Source organism: Carassius auratus, chromosome 45, assembly GCF_003368295.1.
Source record: "Carassius auratus strain Wakin chromosome 45, ASM336829v1, whole genome shotgun sequence".
Classification (NCBI taxonomy): Eukaryota; Metazoa; Chordata; class Actinopteri; order Cypriniformes; family Cyprinidae; genus Carassius; species Carassius auratus.
Window position 1 is genome coordinate 15,217,984 of NC_039287.1, and position 27,856 is coordinate 15,245,839.

Below are 27,856 nucleotides of genomic sequence, written 5' to 3' on the forward strand. Positions count from 1 at the left end.
AACTGTTTTTAATGGTACTTCATACATAAACAGTGGCCAAAGAAGTCTTGGAAGCACACCATGCTGGTTGCCCCAGAGTTTAAATCTTCCAGGTAGCCCACTCCTATCCAAGGCTCGCATCCAAGCTTCCGCCTGCCCAAGCATCTCCTTCACACTCTCTCGGTCATTCAATTCCACTCTGAACCATTTTCCCAATCTCTTAACGGGTCTCTCACTGACAGTGGGGATGAGATCTTCTCCAATCCTGAAGCGAAACTGTTAATGCACGCCTCCTTTTCTCAGCACAATGCTCCTCGACATTGCTGGCTTAAACTCCATCATGGCACCTGCAATAATCTTGCATAGGTCTTCCACAATCCTCCGACCTTCTGGAAATTATCTTGCCGTTATAGTCAGGTCATCCATGAATGCCTTAACTGGAGCCTGCTGAATCCCGCTTGCCAGAACTGCACCTCTTCTAGGCTTCTCCACTGTCTTAACCAAGAGGTTCATTGCAGCTGCAAACGAGAGGACCGAGATGGTGCATCCAGTTACGATTCCTTTTTCCAACCATTGCCAGCTGGTGGTGAAGTCCCCACAGGTGAATCGCATCCTAAAACGATTGAAATACTCCTGCAGGAGGTGCTGGACTTTCTCTGGGACATGGTACGCATGTAGTTTGAGATCCACCAGCTTGTGAGGGACAGTTCCATATGCATTGGATATATTGAGCCACAGGACTGCAAGATCTCCATGGTTGCGCTTTGCATCCTCAATTATCATTGAAATGATGCTTGTATGCTCGATACACCCTGGAACTCCTGGGACTCCCCCCTTCTGTACTGAGGTGTCGATATAATTGTTGCTCAGCAGAAAGGTGGTGAGTCTGCTTGCCAATATTCCAAAAAAATATCTTACCCTCCACATTCAAAAGGGAGATGGTATGAATATGTGTATAATCTACTTGTGTATTATCTACCTGAAGATTAATTTGCTATTATCAAAGCAAACAAAACATTCATTGGTTACATCACTATTTAAAGGGGTTACATGATGGTTTATTTTGTGTAATGAAATGTTTATGTGGTTTAAGGTTAAAAAAACACATTATTTTCCTTATACTGTACATGATTGTTTATCCTCTATGGCTCACCTACTTAAACATGTTGATTTTTACAAAGCTCATCGTTTTGAAAAGCGATGTGTGCTCTGATTGGCCATTATTGGGGACATTATTATGGATTATAATGACTAAGTTCACATATTGCGTCTTTTGCGTGCTCAAGTTCGTTATTTCCAAAGTAGACGCGTGCAATACGCGCTCAACGTGCTCATTTTTTTTCCATTCGCCTCCACACCGCATCGAGTTAAAAACATCTCAACTTTTCAGAGAGCCGCAAGCGCTCTGCGGGTCATGTGACAAGAACTAACCAATCAGTTTCACCCTTTACTGTAACAACGTTGAAAGCTCAGCCAAGATGAAGGAACAGCTGATCATAGCTGTATATGGATTGCCATTTTTAAATAAATTTAGTAGCAGAGCTACTGAAAGCGATTTTTAGTGCTGCAAATCCATTTATCCTTTGCTGAAATTTCCGCATCTTCATGGAGAGAGCGCGTCATTGTTGCTTAGCAACGGCAGACGCCTCAGTAGCGCTTCGGAAAGGAGAAAGCAGCGCCTAGCGTTTTCTGTGCATTTTTAGGCGCGATATGTGAACGGCCCCTTATACTGTATTTTTACACATTGCGTCTGCATTTGTGATAGGAGAATCAAAGTGTTATTCTACACTACTCAAAACTCGAGTTTGAATCATCAGTGGCAAATCCTTTAAATATGTAAACGTACTTAAAGTCTGTGAGTCATAACAGCCGGCATTGTACTCTAGTCTCCTGGGTGAGGAAACAGTCCTCCATATAATGAGCTACACACATCTGAATATTTGGGTTGAACTGTTCTGGAACAGTGTTGTAAATACAACTAAACCACTGATTTCTAGCCATGCCCTCTTTTGGAAGCCCAAACAAAGTAGGTTTTCTTTCACAACAAAACCAACATGGTGATGGCAGCAACAATACTACAGCGAGAAAAAAAAGTTACACATTCTTTCTTTGCGTGTACATTTGGGTGATGCTATACAAATCTTCCCACACAATGATGTAGACGTGAGAGCATGTTTAAAGGAGGGCATGGAGAAAAGAATATCTCTTTTGGTTTGAGACTATAGTCTTTGCAACTTCAGGGATCTTATCTATTCACAAACAGCTTGTAAACACTAAAAAGAAACTTGAAAAACTTCGCATCATATGACCTTTTTAACTGACTTCGTAGCGCTGACAATTTTTTTAGTTTACTCAATGTGTACTATGTTCTTAAATGGTCTTTATCTCTAATCATTTTCAGCTTTGTATCACTTAGTAGATTTAAAACTGAAACTGAAATGAAGTCTGATGCCCCCTAGCTGCTCTTTAACATTTTTCATCTTGGCCTGCTTTTAAAGTTGACTTGGCCTAAATTATAATTTGCATAGAGATTTTACTTTGATTGTGCAGTGTTTAAGGGTCTTATTCTATTCATTAATTGGACAAATCAAATAAACCTCACAAATCAACTTTCCTAAAAAAAAAAAAAAAAAAAAAAAGTGACAACAGACTTGAATCAAACAATACCAAACAAGTATCTTTAATTCACAATGACACATTTGACAGTAATATATCAAAAACATTTCAGATGGCATAGTACTTTATAATATTCAGTGATACAAACACTCCCTCAGGAGAAATTCACAACAACTAATAATAAAGACTAGTACTTCTTTTTTTTCCCATAAATGGCATATTTTCACTAAATGCTAAAGTTTGCAGTTATAAATATTGTTGTGAAGAGCTGATAGTAGATGCTTTTTTCATACTGAGAAGATGTGCGACTAAATGTATGTACTCCCTTGTCTTTTGGTTTACAAATTTTGTTTGGTTTCACAAAGCTTTCCATACAATCTTATGTATATTTGGTCATGCACAAATTAATGGTTTCCACAAATCTAAGGAGGTCCCTTCATTTTTATGACAGCATGGACAAAAAAATATCACTATCCAGAAGACCCACATAAAAAAATAAAATAAAAAAACAGCATTTTCACCTCTTGTTTTGATTGACAGCAATAGAATAAACGAGGCATCAGTTTTTATAAAAACCAATATAAGAAGGTTTGTCTTGTTCCTACCCTGACTAGATTCAGCACTCTAACACAACAGTTTGAATTCTAGGCATGAAATATGGTCCACAGGTCTTCTGATGTCTAATAAAAACGATTTTCTAAACAAAAAAAGTGAAAGACTGAATAGCAATCTTTGAAAAACATCATCTAAAAAAATACTCTCGATTAACGTACAGATCATTGGTTGTGAAAGGCAAAAATTCTTTTTTTTTTGTTCTTATCTCTAATATCACCAAATGTAAATCTCACAAAAAGCTTTCTGATAAAAAAAAAAATTCACAATAACTTAAATACGTAAATTAATACAGTCGTAACAAGACTGAAAGTTTGAAAATAAACAAGTATGAAGGATGAAAAAAAAACTGGTCCAGAAATTTCTACTTGGTCCAGCAGCTGAACATTAAAATTGCATGTCGTTGCGTTACAATCCACAGGAAAGACGCAAGTGTCTGGTGTCCTGTATGAAAAGAAGCTTTGGCACAGACAGAGGAGAGGATACATGAAAAGAGGCGGCCAGCCTTGTTCTCCAGCCTATTATATTGTCTTTATGTTGGAGTGGTATCGTTATGTATATATGTGTGTGTGTTATCATGAGTGCATTAGGGCTCAGTTCTTCTCCCAGCATTGCAGAAATCAGTCAGCTGAGCCAATATACATCAGCGCCCTTAAGAGAACAGAACCGAACCTGCTCACCAATTACAATGACGATTCCACACCCCTAACGGATTCTGGCCTGCTTGTTTCCTCCACAGACTCACTGATGATCTCCAGAGATGCAGCAGATGTAGTACTGGCTACCGTTGGGGTTATAGCTTCACATGGTTTCTTCGGTTCTGCGGCTCCATCAGGAGGCTTTGCAGCATCGGCGGATCCACAGCAGAGCTTCGGGGCGCACTGCGTTCTACAGGAGAGCTCGCAGAGTGAAATGCGAGACTCCGAGTTCATCGTTACGAATTCCGGTTGAATGGTTGTAGCGTGAATGCCCTCATTGTGGAAAAAGTCCTTGATGCGCTTGGCTACGTCCATGTAGGACGTGGGGTCTTGGCATTTGATGTGCGCGGTGGCAATGATGCGACTGCCTGCTAGCAGCCAGATGTGCAGCTCGTGCACCGCCAGCACACCCTCCAGATCCTGCAGGCGAGCTTTGAGCTGATGCATGTCGATTTGCTTGGGTACGGTCTGTAGCAGGATAAGTGCAGACTCCTTCAACAATGGGTATGTGGTGTAGAGAAGGATGAAGACCATAATGATGCAGAGGGTGGGGTCGAGATACAATACCCAGCAGGGTCCCGCTACATGTAAGGGGGTGTTGGATGCTGCACTGCTGCTATTGAGTATAGGGCCTGCGCAGTGTTGGTCTACACAAGGGTTCTCACAGGTAATGCCCGGGGGGCATGGCTTCCATACGAAGGTGAAGATGGTGGCGTTGATCACCACGATGACTGAGCCGAGAGCGTCGCCCAGGACGTGCAGGAAAACCCCCCGCATGTTGAGCTGGGATGCCGAGTCTTGTCCATTGTCAAGCTCTTCGTACGGATCGCTGCTGTTAATCTGCAAATCCAGGCTGTCACTGGGACACATCTCTACAGAGGAGAAAGAAAGCTAGAATGAAATTTACCTGTTGTATAAAATCAATATAACATTTGTGATTAAGCTCACGTGCCAATATTTGGGAAAACAGCACTAAAAGAGAGATAATATATAAATATATATATAATACAATAATATTTTCTGCTTGCAAAACTTGAGTTATATGGGCATTCTAAAAAGATTTTTTTGAAGACTGCTGGTAATCAAACAGTTTGTGGTTCCCATTGACTTCCATGGTAGGAAAAATACAAATGGAAGTCAATGGGAACCACCAACTGTTTGATTACCAGCAGCCTTCAAAATATCTTCATTTATGTTCAACATAAGAAAGCACTCAGTAAATTACGACATTTTTGGGTGAACTGTCCCTTTAATTAAGATATGGCTGTCCATGATAAAATGTGCACATCCCCAGTGGATCCCAATGGCTGTCAAAAGTTTTCATCAACTGAAAAAAAAATATATATAATAATAATTTTGAAAGTGATTCCAATGATACTGTTCCTGTATGACATTATTGTTATAGGTGTACCATGGACTTCCCTATTCTCAGAATCAGTACAATTATTAAAACGTTACAGTTATTTCTCGTCTTCGGTGTGACAACAAATGTAATATTCTTCCAAAAGCCTCAATATCAATGTCCCATCAAAATACACAGAAGCTTTGGAAACTGAGGCTTCAGATCATTAATATAACAGAATGTATGCTATTTAGCAGTTGACTGTAGCCTTTGAGGTGTTGAAGCACAACTACTGACCCAGATGCAGTCGGTTATCATCACCACTAGTTCACTGATGTTGGGTGTGTCACACCGTTAGCTGACCACACAATACTTGGCTTAGATTAGAGGCAATTTTGGACAGCCCCCAAACAAATACCAGAACCATCAACAGAGCTATGACAGATGTGATCAGTGATCATGTCCAACAGCACTGGGACCCCAGATTCCCACACGGTCTCCTTAAAATGTACCTTATAACCAATCCCTGCATCCATCTATAAGAAGGTTCACAGTGGTGGCCAATACAAAGTTACCACAATTCGACTGTAGTAATAATGGTTGAAGTACCTATATGTTAGCGGAAACCACGGTAATAGTTACATTTAGTGGAGGTCAACCCTGCTAAAAAAAAAAAAAATAGATAAACAGCAAAAAGCAGCCTAAGCAGTACGGTTAGTTTTGCTGGGTTCTTGACCTCTTCTTTAGATAAATAAAATAAATAAATACACAAAAATGCCCAATTCTCCCTTCCCGTTTAACCTTTAAACAAATAGTTTTGGGACCCCTGACAGACACATTTCTCAATCTATCTCCCACAGAGCAGGGTCATCCAGGTTTGAGGAGGAGTAAATGGGGAGAACAGTCGCTTTGTCTCGATGGGATTGTTGCCAGTGGATTCAGGTTAACAAACAAGAAACAAAAGCCCCGAGAGGAAAGATTTCCACACGTTTCGTCGTACATCATCCGACTTTAACATGATCTATACACTCCTGATCTCGTTTGTTTTGAATCATAAAAATATCTAACTAGTGTTTTACATGTCTTATAAGTTTTATTGACAACAAACCTGATTTATCGGCTTTTTTCTTGTCGTGATTAACACTATTTGGGCTGTTGTTATCCCCGACCAGATTATTGGTCTCCTCGGCCGCGGACCGACCGTCCTCCAGCGTCTCACACCGGCGAACCTTCCCGTTCTTGCGTTCTCCGTGGGAATGTCCGTGTCCTCCGCCTCCGGCGTGTCCGTGAAAGAGACAGAGCCCGAGCAGGTTGACCAGCAGCCCCAGAACCCCCACCGTGATCACCACCAAGGGCTGCTCGATCTCCTTAGGCTCCGTGAAGCGCTCGATGGCCTCCAGGATGATGGTGAAGCAGAGCGCGGTGAGGAACACGGCGTTGACCAGCGCGCCCATCACCTCGGCCCGGATCCAGCCGAACGTGTTTTTGTGTGTGGACTGGGTCTTCTCCGCGAAACGCACCGCGACCAGAGCCACGATCAGCGCGATCACGTCCGACAGCATATGAAAGGAGTCCGACAGCATCGCTAGAGAAGACGTGACCCGGCTCACCACCACCTCCACGATGAAAAAGCCGAAGGTGAGCGACAGCATGCACAGAAGGCGCGCCCGGTTCGGCGCACAGGCCATGATTCCACCGCGAGCAGAACACGAAACAAAGCTTTAAATGAACACGACAGCCCTTCGAGGTTAAGATCTCGTAACTGAACTCGTTTCGACCGACAGACCGTAAGCGCCACTTCGATCCGTGTGTAATGAGCGCTGGGGACCCGATTTCTGTCCAGTTATAGAGTCCGTCTTCCGTCTGCAGACGGCTGCCTGAAAGTTTGCACCCGGACCAGTGAACTTTCCACACGAAGCGAGAACGACATGGAACCAACACGCTCATTCTCTGGCCACGCCCACACTCGCCTGCGATTGGCTTAAAAACTTGGGATCGTGGAAAATTTAACTCTATTTTAGAAAAACGAAGAACTAAATTACTAAGTTCAGAGTATCCCTTGAGCAGTGAAACTCCGATCTGTATGACAAAATTATGGAGCCCAAAGCAAAAAATATTCTAAATTTTAAATTAATAAAAACAAGACTGATAATATCAATCAACACTTTATTCTGATGATAAAATAGCAAATCCCAATAAAACAATCCAGGTAATAAAATATATATACATTGACAAGAATACAGCACATTATCTTTGATGAAATAACCCAGTGTAATGTCCACAAATGTTTTGTTCCGCTGTACTCTACAAATGCTGCACATAGATAAAAGCAGAAATCTTATTTCCTAATGTGAACAACTGTAATTAGACTCTTGATCACACTAATGCACCACTTTCAGTAGTAAAATGTCGTTCATGTTTAGCGGATGCCCTGCATTTCTCTGGGCTTTGCTGAATACATCTTTTCCTCTTCATCAAGAGTTTGGATACGGATGTTAGCACATTGGTGCCTCTTTACAAGACAGTGTTCTTGAGGTTTAGCGATCAGTCTGCTCTCAGGTCTGCCGTTTTCCTTTCCGTTTCCTGCAAAGTGAACCCGCTTCTTTCCTGGGGAGAGGTTCTCTTCGTTCTCTGTCAAAAGACAGAACCATGTCATTCTCATGTTATAAAGGTAAAAACAACAACAACTATACAAGTATTTTCTTTCATGACAGGATCTGTAACCCAAATCCTGCCGGCTATGAGTCATGCTTTCCTTGTTTCTGCACACTGCACTCTTCAGCCTTCACAAGTATTGTTTGTGATGCAAAGCTGAATTTTCCACATCATTACTTCAGTCTTCAGTGTCACATGATCCTTCAGAAATTACTCTAATATGATAGTTTGTTGCATACAAACCATTTAAAAATTGTAATTATTCCAAACTCTTGACCAATAGAGTTATATAAACAAATACCAGGCACTTAACCCTGAACATTAACAGAGAGCACTAAAATAAGAAAAGAAAACAACATTCAGTCACTCATCTCTATATGCATAGCATTAAATGGTTTTATACCTGTGTCACTGGCACTGAGTAGAGACAGTGCCCTCTGCTGCCGGACCAAATTATACGCCTTCAACAAGCTCTCAGCTCTGACGGAGAACAATTACAACCACATATTATCAACATTATATACCATGTGTCAACCAGTGGCTATAGCTAGTTATGCAGCACACTACTACTGTTAATACTACTAATATTTGATATATTCAAATGACCAGCTCAGCAAAGATGTATATTAACCTGGCCAGCTTTTCATTTGACTGCTGTTCTCGGACACACAGCTCCTGTTCCCTTTCTGGAAAAAAAGTAAAAGGTTAAACACACTATAAGCTCACTTTATGAAATATCTTGCCAATAAGCAATATTGCGTCAGTTCAGCTAGAATGTAGTCTTCGTCATGTCATTCCAAACTCAAAAGACTTTGGTTTCTGGATGCAAAGAGGCCTAATAAGATCAAGCAGACTTACGCTCTAGTCTCTGCTCTCGCTCTGTGAGGACCTGCTCGCGCTCGCGTAGAATCTGCTCCTTCAGCCGCAGATCTGCTAGAAGCGACGGCTCTGGATGTTTGGGCTGCTCTACGTCCACTGATCTGTGCCTCTTCTGCTCCTGGGCTACACAGCCCGAGATCAAGCTGTTCTGCAGAATGGACTCCACCGAGGGCCTCAGATAGTCCTAACAAAAGATAACAGCCAGGCAGAAAGTGACAAAACGGCATACAGCGCAATGTGAACCCCTGGAACCCAGATCACTTTGATTTTGGTCTTCTGACAAGTTCTACTGAAAAATAAAAACATGTAATGTGGTCCTCCTGCCAAAAATGTGTTTACCTTTAAGTTGAGCATTTTTGAAAGGAGTGTGTTCAGGTCGTCAGAGAATCGGTATGGGATTCTTCGAAACTTTCCTTCTCTGATTTTAACAGCCAGCTCGGTTTGGTTGTATGCCGTAAATGGTGGACTTCAAAAAAAAAAAAAAAAAAAAAAAAAAAGTTTGTGTAATCACACAAGTCTGGATGTAACCGATTTGAGTGTAATCATATTAGAAGAAAAATAATACATGTATACTTACGATAAAGCACATAGTTCATAGAGTAAACATCCCAAAGACCATATATCTGATTTTTCATTGTAGGACATGCAATTAATTTGTTCCTGTGAATATAAAAGCAGATAAATATGAATAAAACAGACACAGCTAAGTCCTGACAATAAGAACTATCATGATGAATCTGTGGCACAAATAGTTACTCATGCATGCCATGACATGAACATTTAACAACAGTGTTGTTAGTTTGTTTAGGTTGGACTCATTCCAGTCCCTCAGGAGTGTTCTTGAAGAGGCTTGGGTCAAAAAGCACAATATGACACAAGTGTGTCTAACGTCGGTCTATGAAAATTTACTTATTTTACCCATAAATTCAAACCCAGTCATCCATTTACTCACCCTTATGACTTACTTTCTTTTGCAGTACAGTTTGCAATTAAAAATTGTGTGTGCTTTGCAGAAGAAAGTCAGTCATGCACTGTAAAAAGTAAATTTTTAAAGATGTTTTATAAGAAAATACAATTTCATTCTTTCTAATTTAAGATGTCATGTTTTATTCAATGTCACTTGCCATTTCTTTTTTATTATTTGTGAAATTTGCTAGTAAATTCTGAGTGAACATTGTTCAAAGAAATACCAGTGAAGAGGTTAAGGTTAGTACGTTTTGGGTGAACTATTGCTTTAAGGGTCCTGCATCTCATTTTCCCTCCTCACAATCCCAGTGATTTATATTTATTATTACAGTTCAGTTTATATTTTCATCATAATTTTCCCTTTCACATTTAAATGAAAGATGAAAGGACACTTACCGGTGACATGTAATATGGAGTTCCAACAAATGTTTTAGCAAAGCTTGTATCATGGTTCAGTATCCGAGCTAAACCAAAATCTCCAAGCTTCACATTCTGTTTGACATCTAAAAAGATGTTTGCGGGTTTCAGGTCCCGGTGAAGAACTGTGCTGCTGCCGTTACTTCTACCATGACACTCTTTTAAAGCCAGGGACAACTGTGCCATCACACGAAGGATGAATTGTTCTTCTAGGTACCGTCTGCAAAGAAAGTGGAACAAACCAACATTGCAGTAATGCAGGAAAACAACAAAATAACTAGCAGGGTTTCTGCATGTTTTATGGAGGTAAATTGAAGATTTATTACTTTTTAATTCATACTATTTATTTTAATTTTTTAGAAGGGTGAATTAAGACTGTAGAAACACTGAGTAGCTTCATTTGACCTGTCTTTGATGCATCTGTTGATGAGGCTGGCGAGATCTCCACCCTCACAGTACTCCATCACTATATATAACTTGGTGTTTGTCCGGTCTATAATTCTGTCATAGTATCGGACGATATTTGGGTGCTTCAGCTCACGAAGCAAATTGACCTCCGACACCAGCATCTGTTTCTCTGCCTCGGCCATGGTGCCATAGTCCAGCACCTTCCAAACCAGGATCTAAAGGGATCAGATGACATGATGCACATTAACCTGAAAGATGAGAGACCAGCGACTACAATGTGATAATTCACAGGTACATCATGGAAAGTGGTGAATTTCACTGCACTAGATCACAAAATATCACAGCATCTGCAAACAAAGGGTGTCACACTTTGAACTGATACACATATACAGATGCTGGTCATATAATTAGTATTCATCAAAAAGTTGTTTTCACTAATTCCAGTCAAAAATAACTTGTATATTATATTAATTCCTTACACACAGACTGACATATTTCAATATTTGACATATTTGTGTAATTTATATATTTGTGATGATTATAACTGACAACTAAGGAAAATCCCAAATTCAGTATCTCAGTAAATTAGAATATTGTAAAAAGATTCAATATTGAAGACACCTGGTGCCACACTCTAATCTGCTAATTAACTCAAAACACCTGCAAAGCCTTTAAATGGTCTCTCAGTCTAGTTCTGTAGGCTACACAATCATGGGGAAGACTGCTGACTTGACAGTTGTCCAAAAGATGACCACTGACACCTTGCACAAGGAGGGCAAGACACAAAAGGTCATTGCAAAAGAGGCTGGCTGTTCACAGAGCTCTGTGTCCAAGCACATTAATAGAGAGGCGAAGGGAAGGAGAAGATGTGATAGAAAAAAAAAAAAGTGTACAAGCAATAGGGATAACAGCCCCCTGGAGAGGATTGTGAAACAAAACCCATTCAAAAATGTGGGGGAGATTCACAAAGAGTGGACAGCAGCTGGAGTCAGTGCTTCAAGAACCACTACACACAGACGTATGAAAGACATGGGTTTCAGCTTCGCATTCCTTGTGCAAAGCCACTATTGAACAAAGGACAGCATCAGAACAGTCTCGCTTCAAAACGGACTGGACTGCTGCGGAGTTATGTTCTCTGATGAAAGTAAATTTTGCATTTACTTTCGAAATCAGGGTTCTAGTGTCTGGAGGAAGAGAGGAGAGGCACACAATCCCAGTCTCTTGAGGTCCAGTGTAAAGTTTCCACAGTCAGTGATGGTTTGGGGTGCCATGTCATCTGCTGGTATTGGTCCACTGTGTTTTCTGAGGTCCAAGGTCAACACCGCCATATACCAGGAAGTTTTAGAGCACTTCATGCTTCCTGCTGCTGACCAACTTTATGGAGATGCAGATTTTATTTTCCAACAGGACTTGGCACCTGCACACAGTGCCAAAACTACAAGTACCTGGTTTAAGGACTATTGTATACCTGTTCTAAATTGGCAAACTCGCCTCACCTTAACCCCATAGAAAATCTATGGGGTATTGTGAAGAGGAAGATGTGATATGCCAGACCCAACAATGCAGAAGAGCTGAAGGCCACTATCAGAGCAACCTGGGCTCTCATAACACCTGAGCAGTGCCACAGACTGATCGACTCCATGCCACAACGCATTGCTGCAGTAATTCAGGCAAAAAGCGCCAACTAAGTATTGAGTGCTGTACATGCTCAAACTTGTCATGTTCATACTTTCCAGTTGGCCAAGATTTCTAAAAATCCTTTCTTTGTATTGGTCTTAAGTAATATTCTAATTTTCGGAGACACTGAATTTGGGATTTTCCTTAGTTGTCAGTTATAATCATTAAAATTAAAAGAAATAAAGATTTGAAATATGTCAGTGTCCATGTAATGAATGAATATAATATATACAACTTTTTGATTTGATCACAGACAGAGAGACAGAGAGAGAGAGAGAGAGAACAAAAAACAGGAATGTTTTTAATGTGAATATATTGTAAAATGTAATTTATTCCTGAGATTTAAAACTGAATTGTCAGCATCATTACTCCAGACTTTAGTGTCACATGATCCTTCAGAAATCATTCTAATATACTGATTTATTATCAATGTTAGAAACATTTGTGCTGCTTAAATATATATAAATTAATTAATTAATTAATGCATTTAGCAGACGCTTTTATCCAAAGTGACTTACAGTGCATTCAGGCTAACATTTTTTACCTAACATACACACATACATATATACATACATATTCAGAAACCCATAATACTTTTTTCAGGATTCTTTAAATGAATAAACAGTTGAAAAGAACAGCATTTATTTACAATAGAAATCTTTAGTAACATTATGCACTACTGTGCAGAAGTTTAGGGTCAGTTCTTTCCAATTCTTTTGAAAGAAATGATTGCTTTTATTCAGCAAGGATGTGTTAAATTGATAAAAAGTGATAATGAAGACTTACAGGTGTCAGAAAATATTCAACGCGCATTATATATATATATATATATAAACAAACATTAACGTTATTCATCAAATAGCCTAATCCTGAAAATAGTATCACAGGTTCAAAAATAAATAAATAATGAAATATAAGCAGCAGGACTGTTTGCAACATTGATAGTAAATCAGCATAACAAGTATGGTTCCTGAAAGATCATGTGACTGAAGACTGGAGTAATGGCTGATGGAAATTTAGCTTTGCATCAAAGAAATAAATTATATTTTGAAGTACATTCATATAAAAAAAGCAATATTTTAAATGGTAATAATATTTTTTTCTGTATTTTTGGTCAAATAATTGCATCCATGATGAGCAGAAGAGACTTAAAAAAACATTAAGGTTACAAATCTTTCTGATCCCAAACTTATTCATACATATATGACAGTTACCTACATATACACCATACTACATACGCTAAACGGAGAGCTGTATCTGACTGACCTTTCCATCTGATTTCCTCTTGATTTTCTGGCATTTCCCATACGATCCACATCCAATGGTGAGCAGGACCTCATAGTCTTCAGTTCTGGACGGCATAGTGACGTCACAGCTCCAACTTTCAGACTGATACAACTGAGTTCAGCGATTTATATGCACAGTCTACTAAACAAACACAGCAGGATTCACTCAGTCAGTTCACTTACCGTGGTTAATCACTTCTGCTCACTCGTGTGCTTGACTGTAATTGTTTTAATTTAAAAACAAAACGTTATAGATTTTTGTTTGTGCTAGTCGTGAAACAAGCAAGCTGATTTTCAAACGCGTGCACAAACTCTGGATTCTGATTGGCTGAGCTTGGTCGTTGGCCGTGATCTCATTGGTCCTTATAAGGACACTGCTTGCACGTTACCAGGCGCTGAAGAACCGCGAGAACGCCCGGTAACAGCGGGAGGCTGATTCTTAAAGGGACAGGCGTATAAAGAGCGAACATTGTACAGGTTTGAAGTGTAAAACTCGACTGTAAAGACTCGATTTTTAAATAAAACAATAAAACATAGCTTATATAATTAGTTAGCATTTCTTCTAACGCGCTCCATATGCTTTACTTCATTTTAACAAAAATGCTGCTCCTGAGTCTGCCGACTTATGCGCCCGTTACTGTTACTGAAACTGTATACTGCACATTGACTTTGTCCGCTTGGTGGCAGCAGTGTGTTTATGGTGCTGAATGTTTCTGGGTGTGGCAGGGACAAAGTTCACATAAAGCTCTCTCTGGTTCATGTCACTGGAAGGCTTTAGAGGATACGAGCATAAAGCCTGATAGACCTAAAGAAGATGATTTCATGTCAATAGATGCATTATTAGAGCTGGTTACACTTTATTTCTGAGGGCTTCCAGGAACAGCAAACCCAGCAAAGAAACACATAAACATACTTCACCTGATTATAAGTGGAAAATCATTCTTTTGCTTTTGTTCAATATTATTTTTGATACATACATGAGTGGGATCTCAAATGTGTAGCTTAAGTTTTTAATTTATTTTACTGTTGGTATAATTAATTATAACTAGCTTAATTTGTCAATGTTAGGTTTCAAATCTAACACATTTTTGTGCTTTTATTGATGAAGTAATAGAACTTATTTATACCCTATTCACAGAAAGAACCATCTCAGGCCGTTCTTCTGAACATAAAGTGAAATATACACAGGCAGCTGAGGCATGTTTAAATATCAAAACTGATCTAATGCATGATCCATGTTTTACTGTGGATGATTCACTGGTGCACGTTATTCCAAAGAACAAAAGCTGCAATTCACATTGACTTTAAAAGCCACAAGTCTGATCAGAAGGATTCAGAGAGGAACAAATGCACCTCTGGCGAATGTTTTCAGATCAATAACACTCAGAGAAGAGCCTGTGGGTCACTGCTGCGCATGATTTTTATTCCAGCACACTTAATTTGTGTGTTGTAAAATGGCTGGGAAGCTAGGGAGAGAAACAAGAGTACAAAATGAAAATTATGGACCATTCTATTGTAATTTGGTTAAAACTGCTAATATATAGATATAGCTCACACTTTTTTATTATTTTTTAAACATAAAACCATACTTAGGAAAACAATGTTATGTCTCAATCTGACAGACAGCGAGAACGAAACAAGGAAGCCAGTGTCCGAGATCCTCGCGGTGAAGTTCACTGTGACGTAGCCTGCTCTGAATGCAGTCCGCATCTAACTTGGCTTTAGTCTTCTGGCATCATTCACATTTCAATCTGGCAAGCTATAGAAACAAAGTTCACTTTCACCGATGACATGACTTCGGTTAAGGGGGGAAATGACAGTTTTCATCTACAAATGTCTAATTTGTACATCTAAGCATCGTTTCTTTAGAACGCCACAACATGGGCATTTATTTTGGAGTACATTATTGCTGGACCTCGCTCATAATAGACTCAAGCATGGCATTCTTCCCCACTAACACACACAAACACATCCAATTTCACACAGGAAAAACACAATTTTGCATTTCCGTTTTCCTCAAGATAGTCTAAAGCTAATCTAAAATATTTTGTGCCTCCGCGCCAAATTGAATCTACGCCTCCAATTCTTTCCGTGTGGCAGCAGTTTTAAGACGGTTTCGTTTGATGAACAGAAATGCGCCCACACGACCGCCACCAGACGAGGTGACGCTCAGACACTGAGGGACACTTACGCACCTGCCGGGACAGAAGATCCTAACAGCTATCTTTCCGTCTGTCTTAAAACATTCATGATGCTTCAGAAGTAAAAACGCAGAGAGTGACTCCTTTCTGCACAAGATTATCCACAGAACGAGGAAAAAGATTAAACAGATATTTGCCAACACACTGATATAACATGGAGTTACCAGACATTATGTGCATCTAAAAAAAAAATTAAATTAAATAAAAAGAGAAAAGAAACAGCCAGTCGCACACAATCACACAGGCAGGTTATGCTGTCACATTTACAGAAATGAGACCAGTTTGAGACTCAAAACAAATCAACAAATTAAAATCCTTTTAGGACAATGAACAAACACAAAAGTTCAGTCATTAGAATGTCCGCCCCCTTTTGACCCTAAGATAAGCATATGGCTTAATATTTGTAAAACTTTGGAGGTGAGTGGTATTTGTTCTATTGAATCGGCAGTCATGTGATGCGCTTGGATGTGTCTGTATGGCGTTGACTGTGTAAAGTTCTCCAAAGGACGCGGTCTCCTAGTTTTAAAACAAGAACCAGGTTAGTCTTTGAAATCCCTCACCCCCCCCGACGCATCATCAAAACCGAATCCCCCTTCAGTCAGTGTAAACATCACGATCGATCAATACTGACATAGACAACAGCGTCCAGTCAACCGCCACAAGGATGAAATGACATGAGGACAGCACACACCGAGGGTCTTCCTTTCTTTTGGGAGGGGGGCGACAAGGATTCATAGTGCAATGAAGGCCAGAGGTGGCGCTTCCAAAGAGGACAGCAGTCTCTGAAAACAACTTCAGTCATCCTGTTTGAGAGTTAACGATAAAAAGGGGGAGAAGCTCACGTGGCAGAAAATGAGGGAAATAAGAGGACTTGACAGATCTATCTCTGGCTTATTCCTGAGCCTAATTTTGATTGTACGAAAAACATAAAAGGAGTGTGTTGGGGGGGGTTCCACATGTGCATGAGTAAACATTTAGATGTGCATAATTTTTTCTCTGCATGTGAGCGCGCATGTGTAAACGTTGAACTGGTTCTACACAGATCTAAGGGATAAACGCATGTCTGCGTGGGCAGCTGGGATTGGGTCGATGTGTCTGTCCGAAGTAAGGATGGGGACCGCGATCAGAAACAGCAACTGGAGTCGTCCTGCGGGGTACATTCGACTATCCGGCAGAGAAGAATGGCAATCGGGGCTCTAGGTCTCCTCCGTCCTGTGTGTTACGCTCTCCTCAGAGCCGTCAGAAGAACCAACAGTAGATGTGATTTAGAACGCTGTACCACATGTAGCCCGAGGCGAAGGCGAACGTTTGGACGAAAAGCAGCCAAACATTATCAAGGGTCATATCTCGGGAGGCCAGCTCTTTCTGGCCGTCTGGTGGAGGGAATGCTCCTGCGAGACCAAGGAAACATAGAGAGAACTTGTCAGCAAGTTTGGTTTAAGTTGGAGGATGAATATTTACCGGGAAACAAAATTCGATTGTCATCAAACTACCTGTCTTGTAGAAGTGAGCCAGAAGTTTCTCCTTTTCCACAAATCTCTGATACAGCCAATCTGTCAGCGCTTCTGATTCTTCTGGGACGTCCTTTATAGGGTATGTCCTATAAATATAACAAATAAGAATTCAATATAAACACTACTGAGAAACATTCAAAAGCAAAATGATACAATGGACCATTTAGGTCTATACTGACCACTGGTCAAACAGCGTTATATAAACTTAAGCAACACATGAGTTTCCATGATTAATAATAATTAATTTTAAATGTATTCATTTAGACTGCATTATCGCTTTTATAGAACTTAATGTGAATATTAAATCAAATATAATCATCATCAAATATTGTTTTAAAATATTGTTTTAGATTGTTATACTACGTTTACAATTTTTATTATCAATAATAAATGCAAATTAAGCCATGATAATACACTTATTACGTTTACAATATTAAATAAAATAGGCTACTACTATAAATTTAGTCATAATATTATATATTATTGTTTTACATAAATATAAATTATACAAATATATAATATACACTTTTATATAAATATAAATAGTAAACACATGAAGTGTTAATTAAATGTTATTTAAATATTGTAAAATGTAGTTGTAATAATAATAATAATAATAATTCACAACATGGATTGTTGCACATGTACAATGCCGTATGCACAGTACTGAATGTATTTTAACCATTACATTTCAATTCATTTTCTACATTTGGATGCACACTTTGTGGATAATAATAATAATACAAATAATAATTATTATTATTCTAAGTTCTGGCACGTTGAGCGTTTGTTGTCCTCCTGACCCAATATTTAAATGTTCTTTCATTAAAGACAAAACAAAATACAACTTGATAGTTTGGAAGAAAAGTTAGAAAGAGAGTCTGATTAAATGAGAACAGTATCAGAAGCCTAAATCAAATTTACTAAAGGAAATTCACAATAATGAGGGTAATTTGCGGAGGCAATGAAGACAGCTTGAGGGAGAAAATCTAACAGGCACTGAAGAATAAATAAATAAATAAATAAATAAAACAGATGAGCATTTAGCACAAACAATCCCAATTCTCAGTCTTCATCAGATCTCCCACAGTTAGCACAGTGAAGTGGAGAGCTCAGCTCTTTAACGGTGTGACAGGTTCAGTGTTTGTGCTGATGAGACGCTTCAACTGATGACAGCAGTTTTCTGCTGAAACACTGGCCGAGCTCTGCACAGACAGCAGAGACATAAACACAACACAAGACTGACTGCAAACTTCTCTTATGAAAACTAAGAGTACAGAGAAGATGTGACTGGTGCAATATTACAACATGCAATTACCCAGCTTCTGCTTTTCCCTTAGTTTGAGAAACAGTCAACTTTTGTACTTGTTAATAATCAAATTCATTAAAGAGCAGAACCGCATTAGGCTATGATAACAACTACTGAGAGACTGTATATATAAATGTAAGTATTATTATTATTTTTTTATTAATAACTTAATAACTAACAACCTTTTTTTGGTATGAGAAATAAAATTTTTTTTAAAAAAACTGCACGAACGAACGAATGAACGAATCTGCATTAGCAAAATCCTGCATATCAAAAGTATATTAAATCAACCTGAAATGAATTTATGTGAGAATAAAGACTAATTTGTTGGAACTCGAAAGTGAAGTATATATAAACAGTCAAAGATAAAGTAAACGCAGCAATACTGTCAAAATTACAATAATAAAAAAAGTTTCTATTTGAATATATTTTAACATTTATTTATTATCAAAGCTGAATTTCCAACATCATTAATGCAGTCTTCAGTGTCACATGATCCACATGAAATAATTTTAATATGCTGTTTTGATGTTTAAGACACATTGCTGTTGATATTGTATATGTATTATTATATACACTATTTATAGTATATGTCCTGATGCCAACTTTCTCAATCTCTGGTGCCACCAATATTAATCTAGAAACGTATACTGTATACTGTAAATCTATAGTTTACTTTCTTTCGACTTGTTTATTTTTGCTTTCTTTCCATTTACCACACACAAATCAATAGGTGTGGAGTAATAAGGCCCTTGGGGACAAATTCCAGAAAATGCTTGGCAATAAAGTGAGATAAGATCCATGGGAACAGAAGTCACCAGAGAAGCTCAGAACCATCTATCGGACAGATCTGTGCGTCACATCTGATGCATCCCACAAGCTTTCGTAATGTCATGTATAACGCTTTTATGTTCTATAGGGCAGGTCATCTAATGAATGAGAATATATAAATTATCTTTCTTTTTGTTCAAAACTCAGGATGGCGTGATGTCACCAAGGTACAATCTAGTTCACTGGGATGAGATTTTGTTAAATAGTGAGAATTGCAAAAGTTCTTGTAATCATAAACGGTGGTTTGTTGCGGATTGCAATATTTTCCCTAGAAACTCCATAAGTCTTGCTTGAAATGGAGCATCTCCACCAAACCAATTAAACCTCTCGGTCTCTCAGAGATTAGTTTCAGGGGAATTTCAGTGACCTGGTAGATTTAGAATCCACGGAGAAAAATTCTATATTGGGTTTTGTTTCCTTCTTAGTTCACCTTCGGAAAACAATTTAAGATAATTTGGATGAAAACCGGGAGGCTTGTGACTGTCCCATTGACTGCCAAGTAACTTACACTGTCAAGGTCCAGAAAGAGATGAAAGTCATCGTCAGAATAGTCTATATGCCATCAGTGGTTCAACTGTAATGTTATGAAGTGTTGAGAATACTTTTTGTACGTGAATAAAACATAGAAATAACAACTTTATTCAACAATTCATCACAGTAGTGTCATTTTGAAGAATATCCGCTGAACGAAAACTCTGTACGCTATTCTTTGTCAGCCGCGATGCAAGGATACATTTTCTAAATGTATTCGCGTTTTGATTTGAATGAAATCTGAGCATCCGTGCAGTGCAGCTGACACAGAACAGAGCAAGATGCTTGTGTTCAGCGGATATTCAGAGGAGATGAATTTTTTAATAATGTAATTTGTTTTCTTTGCATACAAATAGTATTCTCGTCACTTCATAACATTAAGGTTGAAGCATGGAAACAAACTAAGCTTTTGCAGGTTTGGAATGACATGGGAGTAAGTGTGACGAGTGGGGCGGGGCCGAGAGATGTGGGAACGAGCGAGGCCGGTAGAGTGATTGGGAAATCCGTGACACCTGCGCCCCACCGTCGGTCTGGAGTCCCACAGAGGAGATGGAAGGATATAAAAGTGGAGCGACGATAGTGAAGGACGAGAGAGGACCAGGCCTGGGCCATTATTTTATGTTTGCTTTTTATTTATGCGCACCAGTCGTCCGTGAGGGGCTGGTGCGCTGTTATTTGTTTATTTTGTGATTATTAAAGTTTCATTTGATTGTCCGCCGGTTCCCGCCTCCTTCTACCAGTACAGTAAGTGATTAATAGGGCTGTCACTTTTAGTTAGTCACTTTTAGTTAGAAAATCGATTGCACAATCGATCGGACCAACCAAAAAAACTTTCGAAAATGAAAATAGGGAATCGATTTTAACCAAATATGTACACTTTTAATTTTAAAATAATTAAACAATTAAAAAATATAGATGTAACAAAACTCACAAACAAGCAGAAAAAGAAATTAAAGAATTCCGAAAGTGCAGTATGCCTTGCGAAAGCTAGACAGAAAATACCAGCAATTTTACGCGCCTATAAGACCCAGTGACGTTGAAAGAGACCTCTTATGCTGCGTTCACACCAAATGGGAATAGAGCGTCTGGCGCAAATGATTTCAATGTTAAGTCAATGTAGCCGCGTTTACGTGCGTCTGGGGGTCTCGCGCGCGGTAGACGCGAATTCGCCTCATTCGTGCATCTAGTTACAAGAGATTCTGAGTTATGAAAAGGACCATTGCAAGCGGAGAGCGCCCGGCTTTTGTGATGGATTGAAATGGATTGAATCATTATTTAAAATAATCTTGGAGATTTCTGAATTGCATAAATCATAAATGAAGCCGGGTTGAAGCCTGCAGTGATGTTTTTTTTTTGTTATGGCAGCCGTCCCCTCTGCATATATATTTTTTTGAGAATGTTGCTCCTGTTGCTGTTTGTTATTCAGCACGAAACTTCATGCCAATAAATAAGAAATATTGCTGACTTGTGCGTTTCCAGCGCTCTCTTTACGTTCGTCTGTTTTTTTGACGTTCAAAAAGGAAGCATTTTTTTTTTGGACATGGAAAATCGATTTTACAATCGATTTGACGAACACTTATGTCTTAAAAATCGAAAATGATTTTTTCACATAAGTGACAGCCCTAGTGATTAATGACAAAATGTTCATTTTGGGTTGGAGTATCCCTTTAAGAACTGTTCATCCAAAATTACTGTTCAAATAGCACAACTGTGAAAAGTCCCTATCGAAACCTTTACTTTTAATAGAGCACGGAAACATTTTTTACCAGTTCATCATTTCAATCACTATATCGCTCACACGGCTGTGAACATAAAGTGCCCATAACCACCCTATGTCAAACCAAACCAAGTGACAAGAAAAACAAGTGCCCACAGAAAGTTCATTTTGTTTTAGGCCATATCAAAGTCAGTCAGAATTAAAATCAGACTTGAGTTTGTGATGGAGGATACAGATTCTCCTCGAATCTTCACTGTTGCTCTCGGCCCTCCTCTAGCCAACCAAAGTCAAAAACAAAGTGTGAAAAGAGCATCAGTGAAACACTGAGTTACTGGCAAGTCACTGTTCAAGTTCAGCCCCATTGTCATTTGATGGATATATTTCACTTATTTTTTTCATGTTCTAATGTGAAATCAGCCTTCTGAGGAATGTTTATTTGTCTCTCAGTCGTCAATGTATTGCATTGCACAACAGAAATTCAGTTTGTTTTTTAAAACAAAGCATCTAAATACCATCTTAATATGCATGTTATTGGGAGATATAGAGCGACAAGATATAAGCATTTTAAGTAAATAGTTTGTTAAACTGTTACAAAATTTTGTTGTTACATTAAAAATGATCAGAATGTCATCTTTTTGGCCAAATATATATCAGAAGGTACCAAATTGCAGAACAGATCCAAATAAAAAGGTTAATTATTATTATTACTTTTTTTAAGTATGAGCTACATATTCTTATATATGAGCCATGAAATGTATCAAATATGATACTCAATAAAAACACAAACTTTTTTATGTCATGCATTACAGGCTTCACAAAAAAAAAAAAAAAAAAAAAACAGAATGCAAGCGACCAACAAAGCATGCTGGTCAACCAATATCATGTGGCATCCTGCAGTTTAAATATAAATAGCAAACCACATTGACTGTATTCCTTTCTTCTCTAGTAGAACTTCATTGACTCAACACTTTTGTTTCTTGTTTGCCACTGAGGGCAGGCGTGGAGATAAAACTGATGAACATGTAAACGGTGAGGTTCTCATAAATCACAGCAGTGCAGTCTGGACTCTGACTGAATCAGCAAACACTGCAAAGCAGAATAAAAGACAGTTTGCAGGGAAGCATTAAAAAAAAAAAATCTCAGGCAGTTTGTTGACCCAGTGTGAACATCCACCAACCTGGCACTACATTCACAAAAATGGCTTAAAATCAGTTTCACAACAAGGGTTCAAAAAATCTGGTAGGGCGAATTGTATGGTAACATGTTAAATTGTAAAAATGAATGTAAAAGGCATGATTTACAGTTTAGATACAAGTTTTCACAAAAACTAAAAATTTTAGAAAATGTGATGCGATCTGGGAAAACCCAGCACATGGTGAAATTTGACCTTTTTTATGTTTGATACCATATGAAAGCGGAGTTCAAGCCCTTTCCAAAACTGTTTTCAGAAGTTATGAAGTTGGCTGATAGCTATGATTTTCAGGAATTAAATTTTAACACTACCACGATTAAGCAGACTGTGATGAGCAAGATCGTCTAAGTGTGCAGCTTCAGACTGCGTTGTTTTCTTGCGCTCCACCATCTCTTGATATAAAAAAAAAATAATAAACCAATAAAACTTTTGTGTCGTAGTTTACACAGGACTGGCAGGGTTTTGTGCATTGATACACCTTTATCAAGGTGTAACGTGTTACGTGGTTTATTTAGATAGGTTAAATGTTTTTGTGGTGTTGGGAGAAAGCACCTCCACAGCGTGTTCTAAACATGAGACACACGTCTTTCTGCTTGCTGCAATAAATCACTATTTTCTGCACTAAAGTAAATTTTGCCAAGATATTTTCAGAGATGATGGACAAGATGTTAAAGAACAACAACTGAATGAAACCTAATTTTGACAAAAAAATAAATAAAAATTAATTAGCTGAAAACATCCCAATACGACATACGACAGGTTTTCCCAGATAGCATCACAAATAATAAACCTCACTTTACAGCCTTTAAACCATTTTTAAGAAAATTGATGAGTCAAAATGATCAAATAATATATTAAATTAATTATCATCAATCATTACATTAATTAAATAACATCTTAATTGTTAAGATTTTTTATAATGAATTATCTTCTGGTCAATCCACCAGTTCACATTTACAATTCTGCGTGTTTGCAACATGGGTTGATTTTCTCATTGGTTTGAACAAAAATAGCAGAATGGCTTATTGAAAATGTACATTTATTATCTGTCAGCAGGTGGTGCTTTCTGAACAGCAGACAATAGTGGTTTCCCCGGTAATGGCAGTACACAAAGCAGCACAGCACCTTGAGACATGCAGCACTCATGCATTAAAATTACAGCCTTTTGAAGTTCAGTCGTCACATTAAAGGAAAAAGCCACCATTTTTCCACTATGCACTATGGAAATGTGGAAGTGTTTGGTAGCTTCTAAATTCATCCCTGTTTGGATCCTAAGGAATGAATGGTGCTAAGCTAAACGCCAGCATAGTGGTACCGCACACTACAGAGATTGACTGTACGCACTGAGATGGGAGAGGTATGTATCAACTCATTTAAGTTGAGGGAAGAAAATAGTGGAATATGGAAAGACGGTGGCATTTTACTTTAAGCCATATCGCAATTCTGGTCTTTCAGTCCCCAAATTTAAGACATCTTGAAATCATAATTAAGACTTTATTGTACCATTTAAGAATTTTAATGGCTTTAAATGTTTTGCAACTAAATCTTAGACTTTGCAAGGACCTGCAGAAACTGTGACAAAGTATTGTGAGAGTATCAGACCTGTCTCCTTCCTTGCATTCATAGCAAAAACACTTGAAAGAGTTGTTTTCAACCAGATATCATTATTTCTTTCACAGAATAACCTAATGGACTTTAACCAATCATATTTCAGAAGTGAACTTTCAACTGAAACTGCATTACTGTCAGTGACTGAAACCTTGAAGATTGTGAAAGCTGATTTCAAATCATCTGTTCTCATTCTACTGGATCCATCTTCCGCCTTTGATACTGTGAATCATCAGGTTCTTCTGTCCATGCTCTTATCATTGGGCATCACAGGGATTCCACTTTGTGGGTTTGAATCCTATCTCACAGCTAAACCTTTCAAGGTTGCTTGGCGAGGGGAGGTATCCAAAGCAAATCAACTGGTCACTAATGACTGGGGTTCCTCAGGGATCTGTTCTTGGACCTCTCCTCTTCTCCATATACACTACATCACTGGGACCCATCATGGTGGCACATGGTTTCTCCTACCATTGCTATGCTGACGACACACAGCTCTCTTTTTTCATTTCAACCAGACGATCCAGTGGTAGCTGCACAGATCTCAGGCTGCCTGGCAAACATCTCAGCATGGACGAAAATACATTACCTACAGCTCAACCTAGCAAAGACTGAGCTTCTCGTCTTTCCTGCCCCTCTGACTCTAAAGCATGATTTCACCATCCAGCTAGGTTCATCAACAATTACCCCATCAAATTTAGTCAAAAATGTTGGTGTAATCTCTGATTAACAGCTTTGAAGACCATATTACAAAAAAATGCTTAATCATGCAGGTTTGCATTGCATAACATCAGAAAGATCAGGCCCTTCCTAATAGAGCATGCTACATAACTTCATGTCCAGTCCCTTATCATTTCTAGGGTGGACTACTGCAAAGCTCTTCTGGCTGGACTTCCATCAAGCACAACCAAACCTCTACAAAGGATTCAGAATGCAGCAGCACGACTGGTCTTCAACAAGCCCACAAGGGCCCACATCACACCTCTCTTTATCTCCCTTCATTGGCTACCGTTTGTGGCTCGTATCAAGTTCAAGACATTGATGCCTGCGTATAGAACAGCCACTGGCTCAGCACCCGCCTACTTCCTCCTCACTGTTATGAATGTAAATCTCAGTCCAGAGGCCTGTGATCTACAAGTGAGCAACGCCTCGTGGTACCATCACAGAGAGGCACAAACTCACCTTCCAGAACATTTTTGTTCAGTTCCTGGCTGGTGGAATGATCTTCCCACCCCCATCTGGAATGCCGAATCCCTGACAATTTTAAAGCGACAGCTGAAAACTCATCTCTTTCATCAACTTTTGACTAATATATACATATAATCCTTTCTGTTCTAGACTGTACTAATTTGAACAGCATCTGAAACTTTGTATTATGAGCCCTTCTTGTTTATTTGCCTCTTTATGATGGATCACTTTTTTGTATTGTTTGTACTGTTTCAGTTGTAAGTTTCTTTGAATAAAAGCGTCTGCTAAATGAATAAATGTAAACGAATCATATCATGAAATCAACACCGCGACTCATGACGCGAGTATTTTTTGTGATGGATTGAAATGGATTGAATCATTATTTAAAATAATCTTGGAGATTTCTGAATTGCATAAATCATAAATGAAGCCGGGTTGAAGCCTGCAGTGATGTTTTTTTTTTGTTATGGCAGCCGTCCCCTCTGCATATATATTTTTTTGAGAATGTTGCTCCTGTTGCTGTTTGTTATTCAGCACGAAACTTCATGCCAATAAATAAGAAATATTGCTGACTTGTGCGTTTCCAGCGCTCTCTTTACGTTCGTCTGTTTTTTTGATGTTCAAAAAGGAAGCATTTTTTTTTTGGACATGGAAAATCGATTTTACAATCGATTTGACGAACACTTATGTCTTAAAAATCGAAAATGATTTTTTCACATAAGTGACAGCCCTAGTGATTAATGACAAAATGTTCATTTTGGGTTGGAGTATCCCTTTAAGAACTGTTCATCCAAAATTACTGTTCAAATAGCACAACTGTGAAAAGTCCCTATCGAAACCTTTACTTTTAATAGAGCACGGAAACATTTTTTACCAGTTCATCATTTCAATCACTATATCGCTCACACGGCTGTGAACATAAAGTGCCCATAACCACCCTATGTCAAACCAAACCAAGTGACAAGAAAAACAAGTGCCCACAGAAAGTTCATTTTGTTTTAGGCCATATCAAAGTCAGTCAGAATTAAAATCAGACTTGAGTTTGTGATGGAGGATACAGATTCTCCTCGAATCTTCACTGTTGCTCTCGGCCCTCCTCTAGCCAACCAAAGTCAAAAACAAAGTGTGAAAAGAGCATCAGTGAAACACTGAGTTACTGGCAAGTCACTGTTCAAGTTCAGCCCCATTGTCATTTGATGGATATATTTCACTTATTTTTTTCATGTTCTAATGTGAAATCAGCCTTCTGAGGAATGTTTATTTGTCTCTCAGTCGTCAATGTATTGCATTGCACAACAGAAATTCAGTTTGTTTTTTAAAACAAAGCATCTAAATACCATCTTAATATGCATGTTATTGGGAGATATAGAGCGACAAGATATAAGCATTTTAAGTAAATAGTTTGTTAAACTGTTACAAAATTTTGTTGTTACATTAAAAATGATCAGAATGTCATCTTTTTGGCCAAATATATATCAGAAGGTACCAAATTGCAGAACAGATCCAAATAAAAAGGTTAATTATTATTATTACTTTTTTTAAGTATGAGCTACATATTCTTATATATGAGCCATGAAATGTATCAAATATGATACTCAATAAAAACACAAACTTTTTTATGTCATGCATTACAGGCTTCACAAAAAAAAAAAAAAAAAAAAAACAGAATGCAAGCGACCAACAAAGCATGCTGGTCAACCAATATCATGTGGCATCCTGCAGTTTAAATATAAATAGCAAACCACATTGACTGTATTCCTTTCTTCTCTAGTAGAACTTCATTGACTCAACACTTTTGTTTCTTGTTTGCCACTGAGGGCAGGCGTGGAGATAAAACTGATGAACATGTAAACGGTGAGGTTCTCATAAATCACAGCAGTGCAGTCTGGACTCTGACTGAATCAGCAAACACTGCAAAGCAGAATAAAAGACAGTTTGCAGGGAAGCATTAAAAAAAAAAAATCTCAGGCAGTTTGTTGACCCAGTGTGAACATCCACCAACCTGGCACTACATTCACAAAAATGGCTTAAAATCAGTTTCACAACAAGGGTTCAAAAAATCTGGTAGGGCGAATTGTATGGTAACATGTTAAATTGTAAAAATGAATGTAAAAGGCATGATTTACAGTTTAGATACAAGTTTTCACAAAAACTAAAAATTTTAGAAAATGTGATGCGATCTGGGAAAACCCAGCACATGGTGAAATTTGACCTTTTTTATGTTTGATACCAT

At 38.5% G+C, this 27,856-nt stretch overlaps 3 protein-coding genes across 4 annotated transcripts in view; all 3 read right to left on the reverse strand.

The window, feature by feature from the left end:
- Window positions 1-2,635: 2,635 nt before the first annotated feature.
- LOC113063399 (zinc transporter 1-like) lies at window positions 2,636-7,216 on the reverse strand. Its single transcript, XM_026233759.1, has 2 exons — window positions 6,356-7,216; window positions 2,636-4,777 (listed from the first exon to the last, which is right to left on the reverse strand). Exons 1-2 carry the CDS (start codon window positions 6,933-6,935, stop codon window positions 3,891-3,893), a joined length of 1,467 nt encoding a protein of 488 aa, XP_026089544.1. The 5' UTR covers window positions 6,936-7,216; the 3' UTR covers window positions 2,636-3,890.
- Window positions 7,217-7,392: 176 nt separating this feature from the next.
- On the reverse strand, window positions 7,393-13,883 carry LOC113063400 (serine/threonine-protein kinase Nek2-like). Of its 2 annotated transcripts, none has more exons than XM_026233761.1 (10): window positions 13,719-13,883; window positions 13,516-13,638; window positions 10,570-10,787; window positions 10,144-10,384; window positions 9,359-9,441; window positions 9,121-9,247; window positions 8,761-8,965; window positions 8,534-8,588; window positions 8,306-8,382; window positions 7,393-7,878 (listed from the first exon to the last, which is right to left on the reverse strand). In XM_026233761.1, the coding sequence occupies exons 2-10, from the start codon at window positions 13,609-13,611 to the stop codon at window positions 7,667-7,669; spliced, it is 1,314 nt and encodes a 437-aa protein (XP_026089546.1). In that variant the 5' UTR covers window positions 13,612-13,638; window positions 13,719-13,883; the 3' UTR covers window positions 7,393-7,666. The 2 variants fall into 2 exon arrangements, with proteins under 2 accessions (XP_026089546.1, XP_026089547.1); XM_026233762.1 differs by having other exon boundaries at window positions 13,516-13,647.
- Window positions 13,884-14,933: 1,050 nt separating this feature from the next.
- The window catches only part of LOC113063401 (acyl-CoA:lysophosphatidylglycerol acyltransferase 1-like), a 34,176-nt gene continuing 21,253 nt past the window's right edge, over window positions 14,934-27,856 (reverse strand). Inside the window, exons 7-8 of the mRNA XM_026233763.1 lie at window positions 17,230-17,336; window positions 14,934-17,127 (exon numbers count right to left, since the gene is read on the reverse strand). Coding sequence (XP_026089548.1) covers window positions 16,976-17,127; window positions 17,230-17,336 — 259 coding nt within the window. The 3' untranslated portion in view covers window positions 14,934-16,975. The remainder of the gene's footprint in view (window positions 17,128-17,229; window positions 17,337-27,856) is intronic.